General features: G+C 35.8%; 1 protein-coding gene across 11 annotated transcripts in view; it reads left to right on the top strand.

The window, feature by feature from the left end:
* APC (APC regulator of WNT signaling pathway) overlaps positions 1-26,425 on the top strand; it is a 138,175-nt gene that overhangs the window by 60,653 nt on the left and 51,097 nt on the right. For all 11 annotated transcript variants that reach the window (XM_045999495.1, XM_045999493.1, XM_045999491.1 and 8 more), the window contains 4 exons: positions 1,600-1,684; positions 2,790-2,991; positions 14,592-14,700; positions 17,378-17,491. In XM_045999495.1, the coding sequence (XP_045855451.1) occupies positions 1,600-1,684; positions 2,790-2,991; positions 14,592-14,700; positions 17,378-17,491 (510 nt within the window). The remainder of the gene's footprint in view (positions 1-1,599; positions 1,685-2,789; positions 2,992-14,591; positions 14,701-17,377; positions 17,492-26,425) is intronic.

Raw genomic sequence — 26,425 nt, 5'->3', positions numbered from 1 at the left:
TTAGGATTAGAGACATAATTTGAAGTTATCTGTGGAAGGGTAGTTGTTGAATTGCAAGGCTGGGGAGTATAATTATAGAAATAGGGATAAGAGTAAATGATCATTGAAGGACTATAAGTAGTAACAGTGGATAGATAGATGGATGGATGGAAGGAGAATTGGGATCCTGAAAAACACAGATAGCTTAGAATGATAGTTCTCGAACTTTACTGAAGCACTGGTGTCCTGAAGTTTGTAGTAGATGATGTAGAGTACTCTAGATTCACTCAAAGATGGCATCCTGTATAAATTTGTTTCCTGTCCCACAGATGTGATACATTTCAGCCATAATAATCTGAATATGAGTATCAGTCACCTCCATGTTCCTGTATCTATTTATCGAAGCCTTTCAACCTCCAACACAGTCTATTATTTGAAGGTCAGATCTTAAGACCACAGGCTAACATAGGCATTCTTTTTTTTTTTTTTAAAGATTTTTATCTATTTATTTGACAGACAGAGATCACAAGTAGGCAGAGAGGCAGGCGGGGAGGGGGGAGGAGAAGCAGGCTCCCCACTGAGCAGAGAGCCTGATGCAGGGCTTGATCCCAGGACCCCCGGATCACAACCCAAGCCAAAGGCAAAGGCCCAGCCCACTGAGCCACCCAGGCGCCCCAAGACGTTCTTTTTTTTTTTTTTTTTAATGCCGATCATATCATCGTCAAGATAAACCAGTAAAGTTGTCTTTGCTGCACTCACTCACTTTTTGACAGATTTCCTTTTCAATCTGTTTATGGTCATTTTTCATTTTGGAGAATATTGCCCATAGTTACAGGTCATAAATGTTCAAGAACATTGTTTTGCATTTGGAAACCTAATTGGCCAATAAGGACTTTGCTGGAAATTTGAATGGAATGCCCCAGAATATGAAAGCTATAACATAAATTATTATTAAGGAACATGCAAAAAAAAAAAAAGGAACATGCAGAAAAACTGTTGTAAAATGACAGTTTCTAGCATTCTTTGAGGAAAATTGATCACGAGAATGATTTCGATGGGAAAGGAAATAATGGCATCAGAAGTCAGGAGGCAGTGAGCATAGTTATTTCAATATCTGCTGGATATAAATCAGTATGCTAATAGTATATACTTACATATGGTATATAAAAGCTTGAATATGTATTAGGGTGTTAAATAAAACAGCATATTATAATTGTTAATTTGTTTTTTTTCATGGTCATGGGGGTGCAAGCTTCAGAGACATGGATTCTAAACATATCTAGCTTTTACAGCTTCTATAGAGCTTTGAGTCTTGATTGACCCATATGAAAAATGAGAATAATTCACCTTGTTGTTTGTTTTAAAAGTTAGGGATAATGTATTTTATGGAAACTCCCCATAATCTCCATTATCAAAAAATATCACTGTTGTTGGGATATAATTCATTACTCATAATTAATAATAGATAATATCTATAAAGTGCTTTACAGATTCAGATATATTTTCAGATCTGAAACTTTTTTCCCCAGCACACCTAAATATCAAGAAACTTAGAATCATTCTATCTAGAATAATTATGTAGAATTTTGTCATAGTGATATATTGTGTTCTTTTTTGCAGGAAGTACTTAAACAACTACAAGGAAGTATTGAAGATGAAGCTATGGCTTCCTCTGGACAGATTGATTTATTAGAGCGTCTCAAAGGTAGATTTTTAAAAGGTGTTTTAAAATAATTTTAAGCTCCAGTTGTCAGCTTTAGGTGTGTATATCCAAATACAGGTTCTCTTGATTTGAATGTTATTTTCCGTTTTCTTGGTATAACAGCCTTATCTATTAGGATTTAGTTGTTAAAATACTGATATGTAAAATCTGTATTTACTTGTCATTCCTTCAGTTAAACATTTAACTGGCTTTAAATCAACTACTTTAGATTCCTTATTTGATCATTTTCAGCTCTTTTTAAAGCTCATTGCTTTTCTGCCAGTCACTAAATAGGCCTTTAGGAAGCTGTATGCCATACACTGGGCCTCTTGCCTTTCTTGAAGGAATAGTGTCCTTCTCTCCATCCAAGGTAGAATTACTTTATCTTTCCAGTTACATAAGCTGATTATATACAATTTTTGTATATAAATATACAATTGTATATAAATATACAATTTTTGTATATTTTTGGTATAATTTTGAAAAAGTAACTTTCTCACTTTATTGCTTAAAAATTCAAATACTGTAAAAACAGGGAAAGTGCTTAATTATTATAGTAGGAACTAGACTGAGAAATTACCTTTGAGTTCCTCAAATATATTATTTTTTAGCAGGAATCTAAGGAAAGATATTTTGTCTGATTTTCCTTTAACATACTCCTTTCCCCCTGACTCAAGCTACATTGGAGGGAAAGTTTAGTCATTCTCTTCCTAAATAATTGTTTATTCAATCATGTGTATTTGTGGCTTCCTCTGTTAGAAATTCAAGTTGCAGTGAACATTTTTTTTTAATGATTGGATATTTGTATTTATTGCAATTCTACCTGGAACCAGGAGTCAGTGAAAAAAATCTCACAGCCTTAGCATTTGTGATAAGGGTTTTCTGTTCCCTACATAAATTTGCTGCTCTATAGTTGCCATAATTTAGTACTTCCACAGGCTTATGTAATATATACATATAATGTATATTAAATTATAAAATGAGTTCAAATTTAGAAGAATAAAATGTGAATCTGATATTTTATTTTTAAGACAATATAATTGCCTTAGCAATATTTTAGACTACATAAAGCAACTGTTATATAAAAACTTGTCTCTCTTTCATTTAGAACTTAACTTAGATAGCAGTAATTTCCCTGGAGTGAAACTACGGTCAAAAATGTCCCTCCGTTCTTATGGGAGCCGTGAAGGATCTGTATCTAGTCGGTCAGGAGAGTGCAGTCCTGTTCCTATGGGTTCGTTTCCAAGAAGAGGGTTTGTAAATGGAAGCAGAGAAAATACCGGTTATTTAGAAGAACTTGAGAAAGAGAGGTAACTTTTCTTCATTAACTTGTAAACTCCCATGTTTACTATCATTTTGTCATTTTGAAGCATGTGTGGCAAATAATCAGTAATAATTAAGAGTGAATTTTGTATTTATTTATTCAAAGATAGTAGGTTACTGATCACACTTATATTAAATCTAAAGATGTAAAGAGGCAGTATTAAATATGCAAATGTAAAGTAGACAATTCTTGGGCTTCTAAGAGACTTGTACTTTGTTACTTAAATACTTCAAATGCCCTGTTCATTGAGTAAGTAAGCACGTGATCACAATAGTTATGTCACATTAAACACGTAACTCATTTATTTTTTTTTTGAGATTTTATTTATTTATTTGTCAGAGAGAGAGAGAGAGCACACACACGCAGGCAGAGTGGTAGGCAGAGGCAGCAAGAGAGGCAGGCTCCCCACAGAGCAAGAAGCCTGATGCGGGACTCAATGCCAGGACCCTGGGATCATGACCTGAGCTGAAGGCAGCAGCTTAACCAACTGAGCCACCCACGTGTCCCCACGTAACTGATTTTTAATTGAGCTTCTTTTTACCTTTTGGAATAAATTCATTAACTAGAGAGCCAGTATGAGGTAACTGTTTCCATCAGGGAAAGCCTATTACAAGTGGCCACAAATGTAACATTTCTTAATTTATCAGTTTCAGTGTCTTAAAAGACATTGCTTAATATATATTATCTGGTTTCTCGCAGCTTATTTATTAATTCTTCTCTTACTGAAGTTAAAATGATCTCACTACAAATACCAGAATATGTATCATTTTCAAGAACTTTGTCGAGTGTTGTGTAAAAGATTATGAATTCTTTAATGTGTGAATAATGTTTTTTAATACTCCTAAAATTCTATTAAACATTCAAGAATATTAAAATGTATAAACATTACATATTAGCTCTGGGACCTTGCTCATGTCATTAAATTTTCTATCATTTTCTTCTATAAAATAGGGATATGGTTCTACCTTGCCCAGTTGTACAAAGTGTTATTAGTATAAAAATGTCCAGCATATCTAAGTAAAAGGCAAAAGACCTTTTACTGCTTTCTCTCTGGCTTTAGGTGTGTCCATCTGTAAAAATAGGGTAATCTTCTGAACCAGAAGTAATGTAAAGCTTTCTTTCATCTTGAGTTTACTGAGTCTCTGTATCATACCTTGAAGCAGGACTGTTTCTGTCTGACAGTATAGGAAACACAATAGTGTTTCCTATAAGAAGCTAACTGGGGTCTACAGTCCACCTCTGTCCTCTTTGAGCTCTATGAAGAGACAAAGGATATGTGAGGGTATCCCCTTTCCTAGGAACTTGCTTTGCTTCGTGTAGATAAAGTCCCAAGTTTATTAGCAGAGAGAGAGAGAAGAGAGTGTGTGTATAGTTCTGATATATCTTGGGACCTCTTGGTTCTCACTGTGTTGGAGGGAGGTAAATTGAGTCCTTGCATATACGACAGAATCATTACTTTGCTCTCATGCTCGATTGATAGTTTAAATAGGTCTAAGCTCAAACTCATTTTCCTTCTTCACTGTCAGTGTCTTTGATGAGAAATTTAATACCAATCTGATTCTTATTCCTTTGGAGGTTGCCATTTTTCTTCTTTAGAAGCCTTTAGAATGCCTCAGTATATGAGTTTTCTTCATTCATTGTACTGGGTACTCACTGTGTCCTTTTAATCTGGAAGTTTATTTTCTTCAGCTTTTGAAAATTCCGTTATGTTATTTCTTTGACAGTTTTCTCCTCTGTTTTTTCACTCTTTCTTTCCCTCTCTTAAATCATAGATACACTCTCTGTCTCTCTCTCTTTTTTTTTTTTTCTTGTTATCTATATTGCGCGAGATAAGTGTTAGGAAGTAGTCAAGTCTGGGTTCAAACCCAGCTGCACAACTTTATAACCATTTTGAACCTCAGTTTTCCAGTCCAAAGAGTGAGCCTAAGAATGACTACCTCAAGGATGTAGTGAAGATTAAATTAGGTTTTAAAAAAATACTTAGCAGTATGTCTAGTACTTAGAACATTCAATAAATGTAAGCTATTATCATGTTAGCTATTTGCTCATTTAACAAGTATTTATTAAATGCTTAGTACATATGTGCCATGATCTTTTAGGTGACCCTAAGTTAGCTAGAGGACTAAGACAACAAAGTCTCAGTCCTAGAGGACTTAGAGGACTTAGTCCTTAGAGGACTAAGACCACAAAACTTATATTTTTTTATGTTTTTTTTTATTTTTTAAATTTTTTATTTTTTTTTCTTATAAACATAAAATGTATTTTTATCCCCAGGGGTACAGGTCTGTGAATCGCCAGGTTTACACACTTCACAGCACTCACCAGAGCACATATCCTCCCCAATGTCCATAACCCCCCTCCCCCCTCCCACCCCCCCCTCCCCCCAGCAACCCTCAGTTTGTTTTGTGAGATTAACAGTCACTTATGGTTTGTCTCCCTCCCAATCCCATCTTGTTTCATTTATTCTTCTCCTATCCCCCTAACCCCCCATGTTGCATCTCCACGTCCTCATATCAGAGAGATCGCAAAACTTATATTTTAAAGAAGACTCTTAACAATCTAAACCCTAAAGACCTACCTGCCTCGGGATTTAGGCCTGTTTTCATTTCTGAGCCTTAAACACTGTGGTCAACCACTATCATTTAACCACTTATTAACATTATGTCTCAAAACACTGTAACCTTGACTTCCCCAGAGCGTTTTACCATAGTTCCACTTTAAATGTGACAGTAACAGCGTGTCCCTGTTCTCGGCAGCCTCCCTATCACTCTACAACCACCACTAACATTGGCATAAGCACTTATGACACCCAGCTCTTATTTAATGAGCCTATTTATTGGAGAATAATCAGAGGAAATAGTAGCATCACCATTTGTTCCCTACTGAAGTCCTGGTAGGTCCTGCAGGTTCTCACCAGGGAGCGCTGAAAAATAGAATCAGAGCACATCTTTGTGCCAGCTTGTGAAAGGGGTTTAGGCATTCTGCAGTGCTTTCTCCTGCTTCTGTTGGCAGAATGGGAGAGAAGAGGCAGCTTCCCATTAGTCTGCACTCCCCCCAAGGTTGCTATATCATAAGCAGGAGCTTACTGTCTTCCCATGGACTCCCTCACTGCTGAAGTTGCCACATCAAAAATGAAGGCTTGGGACGCCTGGGTGGCTCAGTTGGTTGGGCGGCTGCCTTCTGCTCGGGCCATGATCTCAGCGTCCTGGGATCGAGTCCCACATTGGCCTCCTTGCTCGGCGGGGAGCCTGCTTCTCCCTCTGCCTCTGCCTGCCACTCTGTTTGCCTGTGCTCGCTCTCTCGTGCGCTCTCTCTCTGACAAATAAGTAAATAAAATCTTTTAAAAAATGTGCTTTAAAAAAAAAATGCAGGCTTATTTCTTTTTTATTGTTTCTCAGTAAAGGAAAGGGAATTTTAGCAACACTTTAACCTTCCACATACTCACATGCATGCATATTTTGCAAAACAATAAGATCAAACAGAATTTTAAAGTAACAGTATTAGAGTGGGGATCATCTCTGTAAATGAGCAAACTCCAGAAGCAATAGTAGAAAATATCCAAATTTGACTACAAAAAAAAAATCAAAATTTTTTACATGACTGAAATATTATAAACAAAATTAAAAGACAAGTGATAAACAGAAAATATATTTACAATGCATGTAACCAACAAAGTAGAATCTTTTTTTTTTTTTTTGAGTGAAAATTTAGGACCTTGCTCTTTTTTTTTTTTTAAGCGTTTTATGTTATCTTATTCACCATACAGTACATCATTAGTTTTTGATGTAGTGTTCTATGATTCATTGTTTGCATATAACACCCAGTGCTCCATGCAATATGTGCCTTCCTTAATAACCTTCTCCGGGCTCACCCATCCCTCCATCCCCCTTCCCTCTAAAACCTTTAGTTTGTTTCTCATAGTCCACAGTCTCTATGGTTTGTTTCCCCTTCTGATCCCCGTGGCTTCATTTTTCCCTTCCTTCTCCTAATTTCCTCCATGCTATTATGTTCTACAAATAAGTGAAACCATATGATAACTGTCTTTCAGTTAGCATATGGTTTCACTTAACATAATCTGATTTCACTGATTTCACTTAGCATAATCTCCTCCAGTCCCATCCATGTTGATGCAAATGTTGGGTATTCATCCTTTCTGATGGCTGAGTAATATTCCATTGTATATAGGGACCACATCTTCTTTATCCATTTGTCTCTTGAGGGGCATCTTGACTTCTTCCACAGTTTGGCTACTGTGGACATTGCTGCTGTGAACACTGGGGTGCATATGACCCTATATCTGTATCTTTGGGGTAAATACCCAGTAGTGCAATTGCTGGGTTATAGGGTAGCTCTATTTTTAACCTTTTGAGGAAACTTCACGTTGTTTTCCAAAGTGGCTGTACCAACCTGCTTTCTCACCAACAGTGCAGGAGGGTTTCCCTTCTGCACAACCTCTCCAACATTTGTTGTTTCTAGTCTTGTCAATTTTTGCTATTCTAACTGGTGTAAGGTGGTATCTCAATGTGGTTTTGATTTTAATTTCCCTGATGGCTAATGACGTTCAACATTTTTTCATGTGTCTGTTAGCCATGTGTATGTCTTCTATGGAGAAGTGTCTGTTCATGTGTTCTTTTTTTTTTTTTTTAAAGATTTTATTTATTTATTTGACAGAGAGAGATCACAAGTAGACAGGCAGGCAGAGAGAGAGAGAGAGGGAAGCAGGCTCCCCGCCAAAGCAGAGAGCCCGATGTGGGACTCGATCCCAGGACCCCGAGATCATGACCCGAGCCGAAGGCAGCAGCTTAACCCACTGAGCCACCCAGGCGCTCCTGTTCATGTGTTCTGCCCATTTTTTTAGTTGATTATCTGTTTTGTGTGTGTGTTGAGTTTGAGAAGTTCTTTATAGATCTTGGATTCCAGCCCTTTATCTATAGAGTCATTTGCAAATATCTTCTCCCATTCCATGAGTTGCCTCTTTGTTTTGTTGACTGTTTTCTCTGCTGTGCAGAAGGTTTTTATCTTGAAGTCCCAAAAGTTCATTTTTGCTTTTGTTTCCCTTGCCTTTGGAGATGTATTTTGAAAGAAGTTGCTGTTGCTGATGTCGAAGAGGTTACTCCCTATGTTTTTCTCTAGGATTTTGATGCTTTCCTGTCTCACATTGAAGTCTTTCATCCATTTAGAGTTTATCTTCGTTTATGCTATAAGAGAATGGTCATGTTTCATTCTTCTGTATACAGCTGTCCAATATTCCCAAGAGCATTTATTGAAGAGACTGTCTTTTTGCCATTGGATAATTTTTCCTGCTTTGTCGAAGATTAGTTGACCCTAGAGTTGAGAGTCCCTATCTGGGCTCTTTGTTGTGTTCCATTGATCAATGAGTCTGTTTTTGTGCCAGTACCATGCTGTCTTGTTGATCACAGCTTTGTAATATAGCTTGAAATAAAGCAACCTGATGCCCCCAGCTTTGTTTTTCTCTTTCAACATTTCCTTGGCGATTTGGAGTCTTTTCTGGTTCCATACAAATTTTAGGATTGTTTGTTCCAGCACTTTGAAAAATGCCATTGGTATTTTGATCAGGATGGCATTGAAAGTATAGATTGCTTTGGGCAGCATAGACATTGTAACAGTGTTTTCCCATCTTTTTGTGTCTTCTTCAACTTCCTTCATAATGTTCTGTAGTTTGTAGAGTATAGATCCTTTACTTCTTTGGTTAGGTTTATTCTCAGGTGTCTTAAGGTTTTTGGTGCTATTGTAAATGGAACCCATTCTCTAATTTCTCTGTCTACAGTTACATTGTTTGTATGTGTATAGGAAAGCAACTAATTTCTGTGCGTTGATTTTTGTATCCTGCCACATTACTGAATTGCTTATATGAGTTCTAGTAATTTGGGGATAGAGTCTTTTGGGTTTTCCACATAAAGTATCTTGTCATCTGTGAAGAGAGAGTTTACTTCTTCTTTGCCAATTTGAATACCTTTTATTTCTTTTTGTTGTCTGATTGCTGTTGCTAGGATTTCCAGTACCACGTTGAACAGTAGTGGTGAGAGGGGGCATCCTTGTCCTGTTTCTGATCTTAAGGGAAAGGCTCTCAGCTTTTCCTCATTGAGAATGATACTCACTATGTGTTTTTTATAGATGATTTTTATGAAATTGAGGAATCTTGCCTCTCTCCCTACACTCTGAAGAGTTTTAATCAGGAAAGGATGCTATATTTTGTCAGATGCTTTTTCTGCTTCGAGAGGACCATGTGGTTCTTGTCTTTTCTCTTATTTATGTTTTCTATCACATTGATTTATGTTGAACCACCCTTGCATCCCAGGGATAAATCCCACCTAGTCCTGATGAGTAATCCTTTTAATGTACTGTTGGATCCTATTAGCTAGGATCTTGTTGAGAATTTTGGCACCCATATTCATCTGGGATATTGGTCTGTAATTCTCCTTTTTGATGGGGTCTTTGCCTGGTTTTGGGATCAAGGTAATACTGGCCTCATAGAATGAGTTTGGAAGTTTTCCTTCTGTTTCTATTTTTTGAAACAACTTCAGGAGAATGGGTATTATTTCTTTGAATGTTTGGTAGAATTCCCCAGGGAATCCATCAGGCCGTGGGCTCTTGTTTTTTGGGAGGTTTTTGATCACCACTTCAATCTCATTACTGGTTATTGGTCTGTTTAGGTTGTCAGTTTCTTCCTGATTCAGTCTTGGTAGTTTATAGGTTTCCAGGAAGGCATCCATTTCTTCCAGGTTGCTTAATTTATTGTCATTAGTTGTTGATAATAATTTCTCAGAATTGTTTCTGTTTCCTTGGTGTTAGTCATGATCTCTCCCCTTTCATTCATAATTTCACCAATTTGGTCCTTTCTCTTCTTTTGGATAAGTCTGACCAGTGGTTTATCACTCTTACTAATTCTTTCAAAGAACCAGCTTCTGGTTTTGTTGATCTGCTCTACTGTATTTCTGGTTCCTAATTCATTGATCTCTGCTCTAATCTCAACTATTTCTCTTCTTATGCATGGCTTGGGCTTTATTTGTTGTTCTTTCTCCAGTTCTTTAAGGTGTAAAGTTAATTTGTATATTTGGGATTTTTCTATTTTTTTGAGCGAGGCATGGATGGCTATGTATTTCCCCCTTAGGAGCTGCCTTTGCAGTTGGACCAGTGTGTTTTCGTTCTCAGTGGTTTCCATGAATTGTTTAAGTTCTTTGATTTCCTGGTTGACCCAAACATTCCTAAGCCGTGTGGTATTTAGCTTCCATGGGCTTAAATTTCTTTCAAATTTTCTTGTGATTGAGTTCTAGTTTCAAAGCGTTGTGGTCTGAGAATATGCAGGGAATAATCTCAGTCTTTTGGTATCGGTTGAGACCTGATTTGTGACCCAGTATGGGGTCTGATCTGGAGAAAGTTCCATGTGCATTCAAGAAGAATGAGTATTTTGTTATTTAGGGTGGAATGTTCTGACATATCTATGAGGTCCATCTAGTCCAGTTTGTCATTCAAAGCTCTTGTTTCTTTGTTGATTTCCTGCTTAGATGATCTGTCTGTTGCTGAGAGTGGAGTGTTGAGGTCTCCTACTATTAGCATATTTTTGTCAATTTGTCTTTATTTTGGTTGAGTTGGCTTATGTAGTTGGCTGCTCCCATGTTGGGGGCATAGATATTTACAGTTGTTAGATCTTCTTGTTGGATAGACCCTTTAAGCATGATATAGTGTCCTTCTGTATCTCTAACTACAGTCGTTAGCTTAAAATCTAATTTGTCTGTTTAGGGATTGCTACTCCAGTTTTCTTTTGAGGTCCATTGGCATGAAAGATGGTTCTCCATCCCTTCACTTTCAGTCTGGATGTAACTTTGGGTTCAAAATTAATCTCTTGCAGACAAATATAGATGGGTCATGTCTTTTTATCCATTCTGCAACCCTGTACAATTTCATGGGAGCATTTAGGCCATTCATGCTGAGAGTGATTCTTAAAAGATAAGATTTATTGTCATCATGTTGCCTGTGAAGTCCTTGTTTCTATAGGTTGTCTCTGTAAATTTCAGTTCTTTATCACTCTTGGGGTCTTTCTCCTTTTATAGAACTCCCCGTTAGTATTTCTTGCAGGGCCAGCTTGGTGGTCACATATTCCAAGATCAAAATTATCGTACAGAGGGAGGAGCATCAGAATAATGTCAGACCTATCCTAGTAATGCCAGAGACCTGGCAAGCCAGAAAGGTCTGGCAAGACATATTCAGGATACTAAATGAGAAGAGCATGCAGCCAAGGATACTTTATCCAGCAAGGCTGTCATTCAGAATGGATGGGGAGACCAGGAGCTTTCAAAACCAACAGAAACTGAAAGAATATGTGACCACCAAACCAGCCCTGCAAGAAATATTAGGGGGGTTCTTTTAGTGTATCATTATCCATGGCATTTTACTCCCAATATAATAGTGCATCACCTTATATGCTCTTATTTTCAAATGACTTATATACAGTTGAGCCTTAAACAACATGAGGGTTAGTGACACCAATCCCCCCCCACCCCTCCTTCATACCTCAGGACCAACTGCTGGAGATACTCTGTCTGTAGAGATCCAGATATATCTTCTTACATCTCGGGCTGATTTTGTGGGTGTTCAGAGTGGTCTGGTAGATATCCACCTCAATTTAGGGGACTAGTTGAAATAGGGTCCCCTACTCCTCCACCATCTTTTCTCCTCCAGTACAGTCATTCTTAATATAGTTGAGGTTCTATAAATAAGTAAGAAAAAATTATAGACAAGGAACACAAATGACATTTAAAGTTGGAAAAAAAATGCTTAACCTTACACTAAAAGAAATAAAATTAAAACCATATGTTACACTGTTTTAAAAAACTAGATATGCAAAAATAAATTGATGAAACATTTATTTTTTTTTAAAGATTTTATTTATTTATGTGACAGAAAGATCACAGGTAGGCAGAGAGGCAGGCAGAGAGAGAGAAGGAAGCAGGGTCCCTGCTGAGCAGAGAGCCCGATGCGGGGCCCGATCCCAGGACCCTGAGATCATGACCTGAGCCGAAGGCAGAGGCTTTAACCCACTGAGCCACCCAGGCGCCCCTGATGAAACATTTATATTGGTGAAAGTGGTAGGGGCATAAATTCATACAATATCTAATAAGAGCAATAAGTTAAAAATGTACATACCCTAGGAGTTTATCTTACATACATGCTTGCACATTTGTGAAATGGGGTTATGTAGAAGCAGATGCAGTGCAGCATTGTTGATAATAGCGAAGGATTAGAAAGACCCTAAATGCCCTCTAAAATGAAACTAGTCATAGTGTATCCCATTATGGATTCATACACACCGTACAGCTATCAAAAATTTGTAGGACCTTTTTATGTTCTGTCACAGAATAATCTCCCAAGATAGACTTTTTAAGTGAAAAACAAATATAATAGGATAATACATAGAGTAATATGCTACTGTTCATGTTTAAAAATGTACATGTAAGTATACACATAGATCTTTGCCATTTTAATAGACTCTCTCTGTAATATACACAATAAAATGATAATAGGGGTCACTTTGGGAAGGAACCACATGACAGGAAATCATAGACTTTTTGTACCTACCGAGTCTTATCCCATGAACACCTTTATTTTGCATTTATGTTTAAAATGGTAAGATATAGAGTAACTTGATATAGAATGTTATTGAGGACATTGATTGGGTTGTTTAGGAGTTACATAGCAAATCCATCTTCAGATTCCAAACTAAGAAAAAATTTCTCTCTCTCAGAATAACTTCTTATTAGTACATAGTGACAATACATTTTTTTTTTAAGTTTCTGCAACTAATCTTTTCTTTTTTTTTTTTTTAATTCTAATATAGTTAACATATAGTGTTATGTTAGTTTCAGGTATACAATATATAGTGATTTGCCAATTCTGTACATTAGTCAGTGCTCATCAGGATAGATGTGCTCTTAATCTCCTTCACCTATTCCACCCATCCCCCTACCAGCTTTCCCTCTGGTAACCATCAGTTAATTCGCTACTGTTTGTTTGATTTCTTTCTTTGTATGTTGTGTTCCTTAAATTCCACATGAGTGAAATCATATGGTATTTTTCTTTTTTGACCAACTTATTTCACTTAGCATTATACTCTCTAGATCTAGCCATGTTGTTGCAAGTGGCAAGATTTCATTCCTTTTTATAGCTGAGTAATATTCCATAGTAGTCGTGTGTGTGTGTGTGTGTGTGTGTGTGTGTATGTGTATGTATTTGGGTATGCCTTTATGTATCTATAAAAAAGGTGTGGTGGGGACGCCTGGGTGGCTCAGTTGGTTAGGCGGCTGCCGTCGTCTCAGGTCATGATCCCAGCGTTCTGGGATCGAGTCCCACATCGGGCTCCGTGCTCGGCGGGGAGCCTGCTTCTCTCTCTGTCTCTGCCTGCCACTCTGTCTGCCTGTGCTCACTCTCGTTCTCTCTCTCTCTCTGACAAATAAATAAAAAAAAAAACTGTTATGATCTTAAAAAAAAAAAAGAAGGTGTGGTGTACATACATATATATCTATTCTTCTTTATCCATTCATCTATTGATGGACACATGGATTGCTTCCATGATTTGGCTATCATAAATAATGCTGCAGTAAACATAGGAATGCATATATCTTTTTAAATTAGTGTTTTCATATTCTTAACTTTTTGAGGAAACTCCATACTGTTGTCCATAGTGGCTGTGATTTTGCATTCCCCTCAGCAGTGTACAAGGATTCCTTTTTCTCCCCATCCTTATCAACACTTGTTTCTTGTGTTTTTGACTTTAGCCATTCTGACACATGTGAGGTCATATCTTACTGTAATTTTGATTTGCATTTCCTTGATGATGAGTGATGTTGAGCATCTTTTCATGTGTCTCTTGGCCATCTGGGTATCTTCTTTGAAGAAGTGCACAGTGACAAAGTATTTCTTACTATTTTGGCTCTGAGAAGTTGAAAGCCACATCTGTGTCCAGTGCAGTGATACTCTATACTCTAGGTTTATTTTTTCTGTAATTACTGCTTTTCCTTACTCCTCTATTACATTTTTTATTCTTATATTAATTTTGTGTTTTGTTATATCTGTACTTTGTAAACCATCATCATATTTTTAGACTGCAAATGCAGTGAAGAAAGCCTTCGATTGAAATGTAAATATTCTCGTAAGGATATTGAATATCTTAGGTAAAAAAGTAAAAACTTTTTGATATTCAGATTTTATTGATTATAATATTCTAAGTAGTACCTTCAAAAATCCACTTATTCATTATTAATACTTTGGTTTAAATAGAGAACATGACAATTACAACTGTTAAGAATTACTGTTATGGGGGCGCCTGGGTGGCTCAGTGGGTTAAAGCCTCTGCCTTCAGCTCAGGTCATGATCCCAGGGTCCTGGGATCGAGCCCCACATCGGGCTCTCTGCTCCGCAGGGAGCCTGCTTCCTCCTCTCTCTCTGCCTGCCTCTCTGCCTAGTTGTGATTTCTCTCTGTCAAATAAATAAAATTAAAAAAAAAAAAAAAGAATTACTGTTATATACTCTATTAGCGTTGTGTAAACTTACCTTTTTTTAAAAAAACAGATCATTACTTCTTGCTGATCTTGACAAAGAAGAAAAGGAAAAAGACTGGTATTATGCTCAACTTCAGAATCTCACCAAAAGAATAGATAGTCTCCCTTTAACCGAAAATGTAAGTAACTTAGCATTATGACCTATTTTAGGCTTTAATAACTTCAGTCTTTTAAAAGTATCTGTGTTACTCATTTAAAAAATTCAGGATGATTACATTTTTTACTTATTTGTAAACTCTAATATGCTTTATCTTAACTTTAAACTCAAATATATAATAATTAATGAATTTTTGTTTGTAAAGGTGATAAAACTTCATTATGCTCCAGCAAATATTTATTTTAAGCCCCCAATTAAGAAAATCTGTTAAGATTGAATTCTGTAGGACTCAGGATTCAACTAGGCAACTGGTTTTTTTATTCTGTCTATTGAATTACCAAACATACTCTGTAGAAATGTTTATTACCATCTATCTTTTGAACCACATTATATGCCATATAGTTTTTGCAATAAAAGCGTCTTTGAGGATCATTTGAGTGCTGTTCTAGTTATTATAAATGACAAGATCTTTTGGCAAGGATCTTAGGACTTTTTGTAAGTACTAAGATGTGTTTGTTTTGCTAATATAACTATGTGAAAAAGAATTTAATCTTGGCAACCTTTTCTTCCCCACCCAAACTCTCGTGTCAACCATTTTATTCATGGGGTGACACATGTAAGAACATTTCTGAATGTTCTGGAATACATTAATAATTTTAAACAACAATTGTATTTTAACTGATTGTTGTTGATAAATATTTCTTAAAAATTTTAAAAAGAGAAAAAAATAGGGTAATTAAAATATATTGTCCTCTGTTAGATTTTTCATTTTCTAATAACACTTTTGAGAGGACATAATAAATGAAAAACAAAAGTAGAAAGAAGGAACACTTTGAAAGCATGTACTTAGCCGGATTTCCTGAGTGGGCATTGTCTGGCAAAACTAGAACCAGAAGCTTATATGCATAGTCTCCTAGAACAATCCGACAAGGTTTTGAGAGGAAGAGAAGGGATCCCTTTTCCTGACAATGTCCTTGACATCTTCCTGGGAGTTAAAGAGACCCAGATAGTGAAAGAACAGTTAATGAAGAGTTCTTGGATTAGGAACATATAAAGATTACGAACTCAAGAAGGTTTGGTGGGATTTATACTCTTAAATTTAAAAAATACTTAAGCATAGTTTTGCTCCCATTCACATTGATAACTAGAATACACAAAATTTAGAGTTCAATTGTCTGCATGCAGTCAGGTTTAGGAAAGAGCTCAGATGTATGTGATGGCTTGAGAGCAGTTGGTTAATAATCTGAAACAAAGATCAGTTGTTAAATAAATTGTTCCCATATTTATTACATAATCACATTTCTTTAATAGGATATATAAGACATTATAGACCATTTGGCAACATTACCAATTATAAACTGTTATGTGTCATAAATATTTTTTAATTTCATGAATTTTGCATTTATATTGGGGAGCAAGTTTCCATATGGAAATATTATCAATTATTATTGATATTATCAATATTATCAAATATTGATATTATCATTAGCAAATATCAAATATTATCAATTATCAGATATTAGACTTTACTTTTAAAACATCAGATCTAAACCACATTATTACAATATACTTTGTCATGTTCAACTTTTTTTTTTGCAGGGGTTTTGGGAAGTGAAGGATAAGTAAGTGGAGTTAAAGCTGGCTCACTGGGAATTAGAAATAACATACAGACTATTTCATCTGTGTTGCAACAATAATTTGGGTATGCCTATAGAAATACATTATCTGCAGAATGTCATCTGCTTTATTGCAAGGGGAAAGGGTTAGAGCCCCCCTGACTTAACTGACAGTGCAGTTTGGAATCCTTGGACCTACAGAATGTTACTCTGAGTCAGACACATGTCTCACACAGCTGAGTATATAGAGCATAAAAAAACCTATTGATTGCACTTTCTCATTTCCTTCATGGCCCATTATAATTTAATCAGACTTTTAGGTATTATTACCTCTTGGTGCCTGTGTTTATAAGTTTCATTACCTTGTCCTTTTCATCCTTTTGTATGCCTAGCGATTATCTCAGTGCCTGGAATTTTAATTAGAGTGTTAATTGATTTTTGAATGAATTAACACCCCCTACAGGAAAAAGTACTTCTTTTTGTTTATTTCAGCTTTGTTTCACTTTTGGATTTTTGCCAAAAAGTTTGTGTTGTTTTGCAATTTATGATTACCTGTATTAAATAAAAGCTTTTCCATATCCCATTTTCGTCATCTTACAAATGGAGAGGTTTTCTCTGTTTAGTCTGCACGTTTATAACAACCCTTAAACTGAGTTATAAACTTAAGGATAATGGATTGTTTCTTGATTTTTCTATGTTGTCCACATTAATGTGCTAATTTTTAATAAAGTAGTACCTCTTCAGTGCAGAAGATGGGAACTGGAAAAGGCTTACCCTAACTGGACCAATTATATATTTTAAGTGTATCAGGACAATTTGTATTTGTATCAGTACAAAGTGTATTTGTGAGAATGGAGCAATATAAAAGTGTTTCACCTCAGCATTTCACATCAGGGACCCAGACTGAGCCCAACACCTATCATCAAATTTTAGGACTCCTTGAAGCAAAAAATAATCTTGTTATGCTCAATAACTTACATATTTAATATTCATTTTCTTTATTGGTATTTCTATGCTTTTTTGCTTTTGCTGATAAATACATAACACGAGGTATTAACATTTCAATTTAATTTGTGGTTTTAGTTTTCCTTACAAACAGATATGACCAGAAGACAATTAGAATATGAAGCAAGGCAAATCAGAGTTGCGATGGAAGAACAACTAGGTACTTGCCAGGATATGGAAAAAAGAGCACAGGTAAATTATTTATTATTAAACTATAAAACAGCACAGGCTAGAGAAGAGCTATGAAGAATGTAATGAATTATAGCTCTGTTAACATTGATTAAATTTTATTATTAAAGATATAAGTCTACCTTCACTTTGGCACTATTTCAAAATAATAATTTATCCTGGCTTCTGGGCAACATAACCAATGTTCACATAATTCTGCCTCTACTACATTTCATTTCCCTGATACTGTTCTGCTCTGCAGTGGAATCGTAAGAGGAAAAGGGTTAGATGCTGGTCATCTGGTAGCTGATAGCTAACTTCACTTCTCCTTGAGATTTTTACTTCTTATAGTTTAAGTATGTGTAGTGACATTCATAATATTTCACTGCTCTTTAAGTTATATGCAAAAAAGGGAAGTCTTTATTTAAGGAAAGTAGAAAGGGAGCATAGAGAACAGTCAGAAAGGTGAAATGAGTTCGATGGAGAACATTCCTATATTTCTGCCCTCAGCTGATGTCAAGAAAGAATGTTAAATAGCTTTGGTATTTGCTAAGCATTTTCATACATTATTGAGTTTAGCACTTTGTATTTACATAAGTATATTACTCGCTGCTATTTTTAAGCCCTTAGGAGGCTTTGCTGTTTACCTTGTCTATTTCAGAGCAAGTGTAAGGATTTAAAAAAAAAAAAAAAGGAAAACTTTTATTTGGAAGATTTTATTTAAGGGAATGGTAAATAAAAGGGACTACATACATTTCATCTGTGTGCTATAAATACATTTTTGTGTTATAAAAAGTTTTTCGTAGTTTTAAAATCACTAATACAAGATATTTTATACCCCCAAAATATAGTCTTCACCTTTTATATGGTAGCTTCCTAAACATCATGTATATTCATTTTATGCTACAGTATGTTGGTAGACTAAGGAGGCACTTAAACACAAGTACCGTGGTACCTTTTTAGTCCATACCTGTTAGTTTCACAGTGGAGCTAGAGGCTCAAATAATATATCCATGTTAGTTAGTTATGTTATAATTTGTATATATAATACACATTTTGTTAATATCCTCTCACCCCCATTCCATTCATATTAACGTCTTAAATGCCAAAAGCAAAACTTTAAAAACAAACCTTTTGGGGGGCCTGGGCAGTTCAGTTGATTAAGTGTCCTGCTCTTGGTTTCAGCTCAGGTCATGATCTCAGGGTCTTGGGATAGAACCACATCATGCTCCATGCTCAACAGGGAGTTTGCTTGAGGTTCTTTCTCCCCATCTCCCTCTGCTCCTCTCCTACACCCACTCCTCTTTTTCTCTAAAATAAATAAATCTTAAAAAAAATAAATAAATAAACCTTTCAATAGAAAATATACATGAATATCTTTCTAATATTGGGGTAAAAAGAGATTTCTTAAACAAGTCATAAAACACTTTTTTAAAAGAAAAGACTGATAAATTTCACTATGAGAATTCAGGATTTATCTTTATCACATACCTTAAAAACATGTGAATTTGGGGAAGAATGGTAAATAATTCAGTAAGTACATAGGTACAACTAACAACCTATTTGGGAGAAATTAAATTAGATCCCTCATTCACATCTTGTACAAGAAAAATTACAAATGGATTAAATACCTAAATGTGAAAAATAAACCTAAAATTAATGAAAGAAAATACAGGACAACAAATGTAAATTGTCATAAAATTTTAAGACATTCTGCAGAAGATAAACGAAGGGAAAAAAAATTTTAAGATTTTATTTATTTATTTGAGAGAGAGGATAAGGTGGGGGGAGGGGCAGAGGCAAAGGGAGAAGCAGACTCTCCACTGAGCAGGGATCCCAATGGGGAGCTCCATCCCTGTACCCTGGGATCATGACCTAAGCCAAAGGCAGGCAAAGGCAAAGGTGGCTCTGACTGAGCCACCCAGGTGTGTCTAGGGAAAAAATTTTTAACACATAAAAGAAAAAAGGTTACTATCCCTATAATGTAAGAATTCCTACAACTAATAAGAAAAAGACGATTTTCTTTAATGAGTAGAAGTTGTAATCTATGCATTGAAAAAAAATGTGGATGATTAGTAAACACATAGAAATGACTGGTAAATAATTTAGGGAAATTCAAAATAAAGTCCATTCTTACCCATCCCTGTGTGAGATTTTCCATCTTCAGCTATTTTTGCTAACAGTTTATTTATTGATTTTTTATTTGTTCAGCACATATTTGGGCATCTAGTATGGCGGCCCCTACTTTCCTGTATACATGCAAGCAAAGGCAGGAAAATGTACACGAAGTTGTTAATAGAGCTTACTTTTGGGGACTGGGGATTTGTAAGGTGAAAGTTTCTTACACTTCCATTTTACCATAATTTTTTGTAATTATATGGATAATAGAGTTTATATGTTTCCTAGTTGATGGACTTTTAGGTTGTTGGTAATTTTTCACTGTTAAAACAACTGATAAACATACTTATTCATATCTTGTAAATATGTGTAAACATCTTTTTCGGTTAAGAGTCACAATCTTTTTCTTAAGGAGTCATAAAAAAATATATTATTCTTTGTGGGCCATATGGTCTCCGTCACAGCCACTCAACTCTGCCTATGTAGCAAGAAAGCAACCGTAGATCATATGTAAGCAAATCGGCATGGTTGTGTTTCAGTAAGACTTAATTCACAAAACATATGGCTAATAGGCCCTGATTTGCCGACTTCACCTCCACGGTTTATACCTAAGAGCATCATTGCTGGCCATAAGGTATGAGTGTTTTTAACTAGTGTTGGCCAAATTGCACTCAAAATGATTTTACCGATTTACATTTCTACTAGTAGTATGTGAGAATCCTGTCTCTTCTGTATGTCTCCAGCCCTTGTGAGTCGGACTTCATAATTAACAGTTGGTGGGCAATGAAACATTAGCTTGTCATTTAATTTATATTTTCTTGAATACTACTAAAGTTGAATATTCTTTCATGTATTTATTAGACTTTTGGACTTTCTGTTATTTGTTCATCTTTTTTCCCATTTTCTATTATGTTAAATGTCTTACTCTTAAATATTTGAGAAATGTATTAATATCCTCTTGATACCACTGTTATAGATAATACATATCACAACCTCTCCCTGCAAAATCCATTACCTATTTTAGCTTTGTGATAACAAAAATTGAGTTTTTATTATAGAGCTAAATTAAGTATATTGCCATAGTTGTGCTTTCTATGAATTATTTATACATCTTTTCCTGTGTTACATTGTTTCATTTTTACAATTAGGTCTTTCATTCTTCTCTAACATGCCATTATGTATGTTTTGGAGGTAGGGATCTAATTTTACATAGATACAAGTCTATGTGATTTTTATATGTATGTATATGTAATTATTTAATATATGACATATTTTAATAATATGTTGTTTTTTATTAATATATGATCAATTATCTATAATAACATATACACAGGTATGTGCATATTTATGTTTTTAACTAAATTGTTATCTTTATTTGTTACTCCACTATTTGCCCATTGATTAGTAATGCCATCTCTAGCATATGGGAAGTTTATATTTGCTGGATGTTTATAGATTCTATTCCACTAGTTTTTTTAAGTTTCTCTGTGCCTGCACTGATAGCACATTTGTTTTATTTGTAGTAGTTTTCTAAATCTTGGTACCTGATAGAGTGTGTTCTCCTATTTTTATTTGTAAAATTGTGGTTATATTCTGTCTCATTACTCTTCTGTCTGAAGTTTAGTTTGTTTCTCTAATTCAAAGAAAAGCCTGATACATTTTTTATTAGAATCACATTGAATTTATAAATTAATTTGAAGAGAATTCCTATCTTTGCAATATAAAGATTGGTTCTTGGTTGAAGGATGAACTCTGGAGCCAGACCTCCTGAGTTCTAATTCCAGACCAGCTATTTATCAGCACTGGTTTTGGGGAAATTTTCTGCCTCAGTTTTCTCATTGGTGAAATATAATGCTAAACTGAAATGTGAGGATTAAATGAGTTAATACATGTAAAAGCACTTAGAATCTGACACATAGTAAATACTCAATATATATTAGGTGTTATTAATTTTATATCTCCATTCATATAGGGGTAATATTATATCCCTCAATAAACTTTTGTAGTATCTTCTATAAAGATTTTATATATCTTTTTTATTATTCCTAGGTACAAAATTTTTGTTACTATTATGAATAAGATTTACTGTAATTACTAAATTACATTTAAGCAATAATTATCTAGTGACCTTCCAGAACACTTTTATTAAATCATCTCAGTAGTTTAAGATTTTCTTGCATTTTTCTTGCATTTTCCATATAAACTGTCAAATGGTAATTTTTTTTGCCCTTTACAGTTTTTTGTTTTTCTCTTTATTTATTTATTTAAAAGATTTTATTTATTTACTTGACAGGTGGAAATCACAAGTAGGCAGAGAGGCAGGCAGAGAGAGACGGAGAAATAGGCTCCCTGCTGAGCAGAGAGCCCGATGTGGGACTCGATCCAAATCTGTATTCAACTGTATTACTCTTACAGTTTGTTTAAAACAGATTTTCAAAAGTTACACCACTACTGTTAAGCACTTGTTACTAAGCATAGTTTTGCCAATATTCAATGTTATCATGTAAAAAGAGGAAAGAAATGTTACTAGCTTCTTCCATTTTCTTTCTTTTTTTAATTTTTAATATTTTCTTTATTTATTTGACAGATAGGCAGTGAGAAAGGGAACACAAGCAGGGGGAGTGGGAAAGGGAGAAGCAGGCTTCCTGCAGAGCAGGGAGCCCAATGCGGGGCTTGATCCCAGGACCGTGGAATCATGACCTGAGCCGAAGGCACATACTTAAACAGCTGAGCCACCCAGGTGCCCCAAGGCTTCTTCCATTTTCATTTTGAGAAACAGAAGCACAAAGGTAGTGTTGTTAGAAATCCTCTACCACGGTCGGTATCAAAACATAGAATGACTTCAAGATTTAGTGACATACTGGCAATACAGAAACCAAGAGGAATATTAAATACAGTTTCCTACTTTCATATTTTTTTAAAAGATTTTATTTACTTATTTGACAGATCACAAGTAGACAGAGAGGCAGGCAGAGAGAAAGGGGGAAGCAGGCTTCCTGCTGAGCAGAGAGCCGAATGTGGGGTTCGATCCCAGGACCCTGAGATCATGACCTGAGTTGAAGGCACAGGCTTAACCCACTGAGCCACCCAGGAACCCCCTTACTTTCATATTTTAAAGATTAAAATTTTTAATGTAAGATTTTATTGGTGGACCCCCGCCCCCTAATGCCCAGCTCCTGGGCTGTGCTTCTAAGGAACCCATCAGGTAGCTTTAGTCTCAGCGCTCTAGGGCCCCTCCCATAGAAGACTAGGACACAAAAAGCTTGCTGGTGCTGCTCCCCAGCTCTGCGCTATGGGGACACCTGCCCTCTCCAGTACTCTCTTAGCCAGAGCCCATACGAGGCAGTGCCAGAGGACTGGTTGTGTGCAGGCGGTCCCTACAGTGGCCAGCACTACTCCACAGTGACTCCTACCCCAGAAAAAGGGAAAGATAACCACAAATACAAGTCAGAGGAGGCCCCAGCAGTGGACTGGAAGCAGGCAGGTGGTTTGACTGCAGGTCCCACCCACCAACAGAAGCTTCTCCAGACAACACAGAGGAAGGACACAGCAGTCTGGTGCTACTGCATCTCTAGCAAATACCTGGTGTGGCTCACCTCAAGTCCAAGGCATCCCCAGACTGGCCCACTACCTCTACAGAAACCAGACTCTGCCTACAACAACCAGTAGGGAGCCATTGCAGATGGCTGGACTGAAGGAAAAAGCAGCTCAGCCACAACAGCAGGGCACACGCATCTCACATAGGAGATACCCCTAAGGTTCTGGTGAACAGGGGACACAGTGGAGCACTGCAGGACCTCTTCTTCATAAGACCATTTAGTTTCAGGTGCAGGAAACAGGGCTGTCTTTCCTAACACAAAGAAACAGATACAGAGAGTAAGACAAAATTAGATAGAAGAATATGTCCTAAATGAAACAATAGGATAAAAATCACAGCTAGAGACTAAGCAAAACAGAGTACATAATATGCCTGAGAATTCAAAGAAATTATCATTAATATACTCACTGTACTTGATGAGAAAAGAGTGGAGGACATCAGCGAGACCCTTAACAATGAGATAAAAAAAGAACAAGTCAGAGATGAAGAACACATTAAATGAAATAAAAATACCCTAGATGGAATACATAGTAGAAGCAGAAGAATGAATCAGTGACTTGCAGGACAGAGTAGTGGAAAGTAATCAAGCTGAGCAGATGAGAGAAAAAATTACGCAAAATGAGAATAGACTTAGGGAACTCATTGATACCATCAAGTATAATAACATTTGCATTATGGAGATCCCAGAAGGAGAAGAGAGAGAAAAGGGGGCAGAAAATTTATTTGAAGAAATAATAGCTGAAAACTAACTGAGTCTGGGGAAGGAAACAAATCTACATCCAGCAGGCACAGAGATCCCCCAACTAAATCAGCCCATCAAGGTCCACACCAAGACACATAGTAAGTAAGATGGCAAAGAGTAGTGATGAAGAGAGAATTTTAAAAGCAGCAAGAGAGAAGAAACCAGTTACATACAAGAGAAACCCTATAAAGCTATCAGTGGATTTTTCAGCAGAATTTTTTAGGCCAGTGAGGAGTAGCATGATATATTCAAAGTAGTGGAAAAAAAAAAAAAAAATCCTGCAACCAAGAATATCCAGCAAGGCTATCACTCAGAATAGAAGGAGAAATAATTTCCCAGTCAAACAAAAGTAAAGGAATTCATTACCACTAGACCAGCTCTACAAGAAAAGTTTAAAGGGGACTTTTCAAGTGGAACAGAAAGACAAAGCAGAAAGGAAAAAGTAAGGAAAGTAGGAAACACAAAAGTAGTAAAAATGAGTATATCTGTCAGTCAAAGGGGGATGTCTGAGTGGCTTAGTTGGTTAAGCATCTGCCTTTGGCTTGGGTCTGGATCCCAGGGTCCTGGAATGGAGTCCCGCATCGGGCTCCTTGATTAGCAGGGAGCCTTCTTCCTCTGCCTGCTCTTCCCCCTGCTTGTGTCCTCTCTCTCTCTCTGTCTCTGGTGAATAAATAAAATCTTTTTTAAAAAATCAGTCAAAGGACTCACAAAATAAAAGGATATAAAGTATGATACCATTTACCTAAAATATAGAAAAGAGAGAAGTAAAGAATGGGTTCAACCTTGAGTGACCATCATCTTAATATAGACGTCTCTGTATATGAGATGATGCATACAAACCAAATGGTAACTACCAATCAAAAACCAATAATATATGAAAATAAAGAGAAAGGAATCCACGTATATTACTCAAAAAAGTCAACTAGTTTTGAAAAGAGAGCAAGACAAGAAAGGAATGGAGAAAAACTACACAAACAACCATAAAACGAGTAACAAAATGGCAATAAATACATACCTATCAATAATTACTTGGAATGTAAATGGACTAAATGCTCCAAAAATAAGACAGGTTGACAGAATGGATTTAAAAAAAAAAAAAAAAGACCCATCTATATGCTTTCTACAAGAGACTCATATCAGACCTAAAGACATAACACAGATTGAAAGTGAAGGGCTGGAGAAGCATTCATCATGTAAATAGATGTGAAAGGGAAGCTGATGAGATAGCAATACGTCTATCTGACAAAATAGACTTTGAAATGAAGACTGTAACAAAAGACATAGAAGGACACTATATAATCATTAAGTAGATAATCCAGCAGGGAAATCTAACAATTGTAAATATTTATGGATCCAATATGGGAGCACCCAAGTATTTAAAGGAGTTAAAAACAAACATAAAGAAAGTGATAGATAGTAATGCAATAATAGTAAGGGATTTTGAAACCCCACTTATTATATTCAATGGGCAGATCATCCAAACAGAAAATCAAGAAGAAACAGAGGCTTTGAATGACACATTGGACTCAGAGGATTCAACAGATATATTCAGAATATTCCATCCTAAAACAGCAAAATATGCATTCTTCTCAAGTATAGATGGAACATTCTCCAGAATAGATCACATATTAGGCTACAAAAAAGTCTCAGCAAAGTCAAAAAGATCAAAGTCAATCCATGCATCATTTCTGATCACAACACTATGAAAGTGGAAATGAACCACAAGAAAAAATCTGGAAGGACTACAAATACATGGAGGTTAAATAACATGCTACTAAACAATGAATGGGATCCACTAAGAAATCAAAGAGAAAACCAAAAAATACATGGAAACAAGTAAAAATGAAAAAATGATGGTCCAAAATCTTTGGGATACAGCAAAAGCTATTCTAAAAGGGAAGTTTATAGCAATACAGGCCTACCTCAAGATGCAGGAAAAATCTTTAAAAAACCTGACTTTGCACGTAAAGGAGATAAAACAGAAGAACAAACAAAACCCAGTGTCAGTAGAAGGAGGGAAATAACAAAAATTAGAGTAGAAATAAACAAAATAGAAACTTAAACAAGCAGTAGAACAGATTGATGACACCAGGAGCTGATTCTTTGAAAAGATCAACAAAATGCATAAACCTTAAGCTAGACTCATTAAAGAAAGAGAGAGGTGATTCAAATAAAATCAGAAATGAAAGAGGAGAGATAACAGCTGACACCACAGAAATACAAAGGATTATAAGAATGTTATGAAAAATTATATGCCAACAAGTTGGACAACCTAAAAGAAATGGATAAATTCCTAGAAATACAGTTTTCCAAAATTGAATCAGGAAGAAATAGAAAATTGGAACAGACTGGTTACCAGCAATGAAATTGAATTAGTAATCAAAAGACTCCCAGCAAACAAGTCCAGACGAGATGGCTTCATAGCAAAATTCTACCAAATATTTAAAGAAAATTTAATGCCTCTTCTCAAACTATTCCAAAAAACAGAAAAGGAAGGAAA

Source organism: Meles meles, chromosome 3, assembly GCF_922984935.1.
Source record: "Meles meles chromosome 3, mMelMel3.1 paternal haplotype, whole genome shotgun sequence".
NCBI classification, from domain to species: Eukaryota; Metazoa; Chordata; class Mammalia; order Carnivora; family Mustelidae; genus Meles; species Meles meles.
The sequence above is the reverse complement of the archived record's forward strand: the minus strand, read 5'-3'. Positions and strand labels throughout refer to the sequence as shown.